Genomic DNA, 7,831 nt, shown 5'->3' with positions numbered 1-7,831 from the left:
CATAATTCTCAATTCACACTTTCTAGAAAAGCTAAAATAATTCTTTTACCTTTTTTTTTGAGTAAATTAAGTAAAAGATTAATAAATATATAAGAAATCTTTGTTCATATATGTTTAGAGTTACTAAAATTGAGTAAGATAAAGAACTTCATTCATACACAATTTAATTTAATACATTTAAAGAAAACTGAAAGGCTATATTAATCATCCTTCACCATAAATTTATCAAAGTGCTTTAACTCTAAATTAAAACTTTCATCAATATAATAGTATAGAGTAAATAACTTTAAATAGAACTTATTCAATAAAATCTTTACAATTCTCTCTCTTAAATAAATTAAACTCTTCAAAGCAATTCCCTTCCTACTATTTCTTGCGAGTATGACCCTAGAATGAATCGACCTTCTTTACCTAAAAAATAGCTGTAAGGGTGAGTATCCCTTACCCACTAAATCTTAATTTATAAAATAAAGGGAACAATGCAGACAATATTTTCAAAAGCCACATATAATAAGTTAGGAACATTCAATTTCTAACAAATTCATTCATCATTTGATTAATTAACATCTATTTCTCCTTGTATAATACTATAACACAATTATTCAATTCATTTCTACTTTATCATATTGATTCCAAAATATTTATCAATTTATATTCAAAGTCTATGCATTCTCTACTTCTTCTAGCATACACATGCAATATAACTTCTTTTATTCTTGAAAAATAATTAATCCATTTACATCAATTTTTCTCCAAACTTAACTTCTCAATTAAACATACAATAATAAGACATGAAAGCACATTATTTTACACTTAGCCAAATATCATCATCTGATATATAATTTTTTGCCACTTTATCCCTTTCACTTTCGAATATTCCACCAATTCAAAGATACTCTAAGTACTCTTAAGCTCCTAACTTGCTGCCAACGTACTCTCTCTAGTTACGAAGGACTTACGTAACATAGATAGTCGTTGGTGAGCTAAATCACACAAGGATATAACATGTGCGTTCACAGCCTTCCAAACAAAGGTATGGTTAGGAGTTCGGTCAAGAAATGAGCGTGAGACTTGTAAATGCTTCCAACTTTTACATCGTGTACACATAAGTGGACTGCATTTACCATTCAGTATAATTATAATATTCTTTTATTTCAGTACATAACCTTAAATAATAACACATCATCATACAATTCAATAGAATTATCATATTTTATCACTTCATCACATATTTATCAAATCATAACACATTAGCATACAATATGCCGAGGGTCAGACACCCTCGGACTCAGCCCAAATCGTGTAGTTTCATAATCATTCATTAGAGGTCATATTTCCTCAATCACAATAGAGTCTTCCAACCTAGAATTCAATATTCTCTGTCTTTTATTATTTAACTCCTATACATCCCAATTAACTTAGTCCTAAAACTTCTTCATGTTGTTCTAGCCCATAACTTTTGCTAAGAATCTTATTCGAGTGATTTCAAATAAACCCAAACCTTTCTTTATACCAAAAATTAACTTTTACCATAAGGTTTCATAAACATTTATAGATTATTACTAAAATAGATTACTCATATTCTCATGGGATCACTACATATAGAAATAAAACTAAGGCTCAAGAATACTCCCCTTACTTGGAAATGAGTCTGAGAACTAAGTTCTTTGTGAGCTCTGAGAAGAAACTCCATGTCTCAATCGGTAAAGCTTCCCAAGAACTAAAGTTCTTTCTAAAGCCACAGAATAGATTACTATCAAAAGGAGAAAGAACAGAGAAATAGAAACTAGATTTGAAGGTTGGGTTTCAAAAATTTACTCAGATCTGAGAAGAACGGACGTTGGAGCTCAGATCCAACAAAGATTTAGAAGTATTAAGGGCTTTCTCTAGGATAGGAGAGGGAGAGAACAAATAGATCAGAGAAAGAGAAGTGATTTTTTGGTGAGGAATGAAATTTCTCAACACAGAAGTCCTTAAATACCATTCATTTGAGCTAGCGGGCTCTCGCTTGAGCAAACACATCCTCGCGTGAGCAAGATCTTCCTTGCTTGAGCAAGCTAATCAGACAATGATTTTTCTGATATCCTTGCTTGAGCGAGAGTTATTCTTACCTGAGTGAGAACGGGTCCAGAAAGTTCCAAATTTTTCTACAACATCTCGCCTGTGTGATCCCTATTTTGTTTGGGCGAGCTGCTCCCCCGCCTGGGCGAGCTCCCTTCTTGCTTGAGTGAGAGGATAATTGAGGTAACTCTATCCTTTCTTGCATGAGCGAGAAGTCCTGTTGCACCACAACTCTTATTTCACCAAAAAACAAGGGAATAAAAAATGAGGGTGTTACATTGCGGGGGCTAACCGGCGACCATCCATAGTGTCGCTACAAGAAATTACATATATAGTTATTATAGTATTTGTATTACATATGTAGTGATTACAATATTTGTCATTAAAAGTTTTAAAAGTCATCATTAAGACAAGTTTGTGACGATATTTAAATTCATCATCTATCGTCACTAATAGTTAAGTCACTATTATATTTGTGACGATATTATGTAGTCATTAAAATAAATTATTTATTATGATGAAAATTAACGTCACTAATATATAGAAGTATTAATGACAAGATAATTCACCATTGATATGTATAACATTTAAGATGATTATTAGTTACTATTATTCTAAAAATAATGACTAATTTATTCATCACTATTAAAAATTATTTTTAATAATATTTTTATAACAAAATTTTTAAAAAAATAATATTTAATTAATAATTACTTTAAATTAATAATTTATATATTATTACTCAAATTTATATTACTAATGATTTTAATTATTTTTTTAAATTAACGTTGTTGTTATATCAAAGTGATTATATTATAACAATTGTATTTTTAAATAAAATAAATATAAATTAAAATCATAAATGATAAATTATGAAGCCATATGTTGAATTATAAATTTAAATATAATAAATATCCAATAAAAATTTACACATGAAAATTATAAATGAAATTAAAATACATCATTAACATATTAAAATTCTAAAATAAAAAAAACTAATATTAAATTAAACAACTAAAATAGAATGAAAAATGCTCTCATGGACTCTGATCCTGTAGATAAGAAAAAATAAAATAAAATAATATTAATAAATATAAATCAATCAATTAATAAAATTTTAATAATGTAACCATATAATAATTAAGTGATGATAACTAAAATAATCAATAAACTTGCATTAGTAGTTGGAGCACGTGAATCATTAAATAACTTGTTGAATGATAATTCTCTCAATAAGATAGTCCATTGACCTTTCATCTCCATCTTAAGGTCTTGCTTTTTTTGTTTCTGTTAAGATTCAAAAGTTAATCTTTAAGCATCAATCAATTCATGTTGAGATTGTAATTCAATTTGGAGTTGAAAATTAGTCTCCTCTTATTTTCTTGAGATGTCAGTCAATTTTCTTACTTCTAATTCTAAATCATCCGCTTTCTTTTTTTGTATTCTCAACTTGATTTTCAATGATTTGTTTGTTTATAAATATTTTTGTTATTGTTGCACTCCCTAAGCCAAGTGAATGATTTAGTTTTCTTCCTAATACGAGTGCAAAATGCTCAATTAATGGCACTGGAGCTTGAGAAATGTCTTCTTGATATATATCTTCTATATTCTTCAAATCTTCCTATAAAAAGTTTAAGATAAATAAAATAAAAATATAAAAATTAGACAATTTAGGAAAAAAATATTAATAAAATTTTTATTTCAACTCTCATAATTTTTAAAAATATTTTCTCTTACCATAATTTGAGCACCATTTCGAGTACACCATGTTCCATTAGATCTCATTCGTGTGACCTTCCATATTTTCACAGCATTTGGCCATTCATTAGTTTTTAAATCTTCTTTCTATTAAAAATAACTAAAGAAATGAATGATATTAAAATTGCAATAAAAGATATCAATTATAATTCAACATCATCAACTTGAAAGATATCAAATATAATTTAACGATATCAAAACAAATAATAATTTAACGTCATTATAGATAAGCTACCAATTGTAAATTTTAATAAAAGATATCAAAATTATTTATTAGAGTTAAAAATTACTCATATTTTATTCATAAACATAGATAAATACCATTTCAAATTACTGATATTATATATAATGCATAAAAAATTAACATAAAACAAAAAAAAAAAAAACCATTTCAAATGTCTTTTGCACAATTGATTTTGTATCAGTGATAGATTTAATTTCTTGCTTATTTCGATTAGCTTTATTTTTCAAGCTCCTCTTCTACATGTAATGAAAATGGTTTATTATTACAAGTATAAATAAAATGAATAAACTAAAGTTATGGATACAGAAGTAACTGTACCTAAAATTTAGAATCACTCCATTTATTTTCTATTAGCCAATTCTAATCCTCGGGAGACACATCATTTGGCCTATTTTATTTTTTAAGATATGCTCGATACAAATAATGATGCCTGTTCTTATATTGAGATTGCATTTGTTTCATGACATAGTCTTTAACTTCATTAGGAAAACATAGGATTTCCTAAAGTCATGTAAATTTATTAAAAGAGACAAATCAGCACCAGGCTAACTGAAAGGGATGAATGAAACTACTATAATATTTAAAAAATTATTCTTTTAAAATTATGATGTATTAATGACGTCCTGTAGTAATGATTTGATTTAAACTTGTAATCCATCCTTATTTTGAAAGATTTTTTGAAACAATCATTTAAAGCTACTTGAAATGAAACTTTACCATTTATCTCTTTTTAATTTGTGAAAAAAATAATTTACTCAAAAATAATTACTTGAAAAATAAAACAAGGTGTTACAAAATGCCTTTCATAGGCAAAATAAAACAATAAAATAACTACAATAAATTATAATATTAATGTGAATTCATTTTAAATTTTATGACTATCAAATATATCACCTAAATAAGATTAACAATGAATAACAATTTTAAAACTTTAATTTTATGTCTTGACTTTGGGTGCGTGAATAAAAAATTTTAGTTATATTATTCTTTTTCTTGACATATATAAATGAAAAATCGCATTTTATCAAACATAATAGTAGCCCAAATAATATATAAGAATACATTCTTATCCATTATTTTTACTATGAATGGAAAATATTTTCTTTTCATTTTGGTGTAGTAAAAAAAATAGAAACAAAATAAGCATGTTTACTACTTTTTTCTTTTTTTTTACCTTACATGTATTCTATTTTGTTGATTAAATAACTAATTATTTATTTAAGACACTAGGATTAAGTAATGTTGATTTTAGGAAGGCTATATCATTTTCTAAATTAACAATATGTTTCTCTACCATTGTAACCCATGCTTCTATTCCCTCATTGGTTTCCATCAATACTACAGTGTTTGGAATGGTTTCTTTAGTACCTCCTCTTTGAGCCAACCAAAAAGGCTTTCTCCAGCCAAAATCAAGCTCTTTGAATCCCATATTAGCCCAACTTGTGAACACAAATGATGTTGGGTTTTGGGTTGCTATCTTTTCTAGCATTAGTTCTGCACACTCATCACTCCACAAAAAATTAGGATCACTCTGCACTTTCAAAAAAAATTCCTTAGTAAGCTTTCCAATTTCTTCTTCCAAAATCCTAACCAAATCTCCCATACTAGTGCTTTTATTTACGTCTTCAATAAGCACCACTGCGGGCCATAATAAGTTTCCAATTGAACCTTTTGTAAAAGGCTTTCCCATTCTTTTTCTCATGTCCACAACATGTAAAACAACTATTGGCCTTTTGTCATCATAAGATTCCTTCGTGCACGATACAATCATATGTTTACATATGAATGAGGATACAACTTGATATCGTGTTGGTTTTGAGTGGCTTTCTACCATGACTTTTAGATTATTGATAGCTTTGGTATCAAACAAGAATCTTCTTGTGACGCACTTTGCTTCTATGTTTAAGCCTTTGTTAATATTTAGAACGCCAGCACGTACACCGAAGGTGTTTCTTGGAGGGAAGAAAGTAGAAGCAGAAAAGAAATCTGGCCTGGATATTTCTTCCTTTAATCCTTTGCAAATGGTTGACCAAGTTTTCAAGAATGTACTACAAGAGTATGCGTCTAGAAATATATGAAGGTTGCACAAACCAATAGCTATTCCTCCACACTGAAAAAGGTTCACTTGGACTAATAGTTGAGGCAAGACTTCTTCGTGCGGGTGGCACTTGTTAGGCTCACATGGAAGCAATTGGTTTAACAATTCTAATTTGGGTGGTTTTAGGAACTCTTCCATGGTGATATTCACTATGGCTTCTATGTAAATTACACCCTCATCGTTGCAATCAACAGAGAAACAATCACTTCTTCTACCTCCAATAGGGTAGAAAATGGTTAGTGCCTTTGATAATGATTTCTTTAATTGAGCTGAGATATTTGAGAATTCTTGCATGTTAGTGGTTTTGTGGTAAAAAAGAATTAACGGAAAATATGTGTTGAGTTGAAACACATCAAACAAACATAGTTTATAAGTTTTATGATCAGTGGAAGTAGGCAACGATGGTTTAATGATTTCTCTAGAAGCAATATTAGTTTCCATTTTAACTACATAATATAATTGCACAAACTTGATTATAAATATAAAGAAGGGAGAGCATATAAGAAGAATTATGCTAATTTATCATTTTGTGTATATTATTAACGTTATAGAAGAGTGCACGATTTTATTTACCGTTTAACTATGTTTGAAGTTATGATAATAATAATAATAAAAAAAACTCTAGCTTAACAAGTCCTTACATTAATGTAGATTATGTTACAAATAAATATTACAAGTAGATAGTTACATAATTTTTTTTTAATGATATAAACATCTAACTTACTTTTAGATTTGATAACGTAAAAGAATAAGTTTAAGCTTATTAGTTTCAATTTTGATATCTAAGTTGTTATATACAACTAATGCTAAAGTTATATATTATATTAAAGTTAACAATAATTAATTATTATTTTGAAAAGAAGTATACCTAAATACATATACAAACAAATAATACTTAAAAATATAACTATTTAAATAAACACAATCATTTCATTTAAATATAACTTCTCTAGTCAATCAATAACCATGAAAATCATATTAATATTTAAGTTATTAGTCATGTAAGTTTCTTAATTTTTAAAACATCAAAATAAATTCTAAAACTCGTTTTAGTTCACTATTTAATATATTCAAAAAGAAATGTTGATAATAAAATTAATTATTTATATTTTTAGATTATAAATTCATTAAAAATAATAAATAAATATTTAAAGGTAATTTCTTGAATTAAACTTTTAAAGGATGTAATATATTCTTAAATAATATCAAACCTTTCAACTATTCAAAACAATATATATATTAGAATTTGTTCAATTATAAAGCAAGCTTATTTAAGTGTGTTTAGAATTGTCACAACCCTTTTTTTAGCATCTAGTGAATGAATAAGGGAAGCTCAAGTAAGCTCCCCTTAAAAATTCCCTAAGGGAAGGAAGTGAAAAAGAGTTCTTGTTCTTCAAACACGATTTTGATCACTTGCTTAGACTCTAGAAAAGATTATTTCGTCTTTGCAAGTGACATTCGCTCTCTATGACTCCAAGTGCCATCAAAGATGTGCCAAATCCAGAATGCACAAGTCGTTGCCCTCAAGGTTCTTTAAATAGGATTTAGGTCTACAAGAGGTGGTGGTTGTTGTTTGTAAGAGATTGGATGATATGGTGTATCTTCTTGGAGAAGATATTATTTATCCAAAATTTGAATTCAAATTCTTCCTTTACAAGTTCCAAGCAAAA

At 27.7% G+C, this 7,831-nt stretch overlaps 1 protein-coding gene across 1 annotated transcript; it reads right to left on the bottom strand.

Moving 5' to 3' along the window:
* Window positions 1-5,273: 5,273 nt before the first annotated feature.
* LOC113859550 (vinorine synthase-like) lies at window positions 5,274-6,455 on the bottom strand. Its single transcript, XM_027492293.1, has one exon. It carries the CDS (start codon window positions 6,453-6,455, stop codon window positions 5,274-5,276), a length of 1,182 nt encoding a protein of 393 aa, XP_027348094.1.
* Between the last annotated feature and the right edge of the window lie 1,376 nt (window positions 6,456-7,831).

The sequence above is a fragment of the Abrus precatorius genome, unplaced genomic scaffold (genome assembly GCF_003935025.1).
Source record: "Abrus precatorius isolate BTA unplaced genomic scaffold, Abrus_2018 Scaffold2, whole genome shotgun sequence".
Taxonomy (NCBI): Eukaryota; Viridiplantae; Streptophyta; class Magnoliopsida; order Fabales; family Fabaceae; genus Abrus; species Abrus precatorius.
The sequence above is the reverse complement of the archived record's forward strand: the minus strand, read 5'-3'. Positions and strand labels throughout refer to the sequence as shown.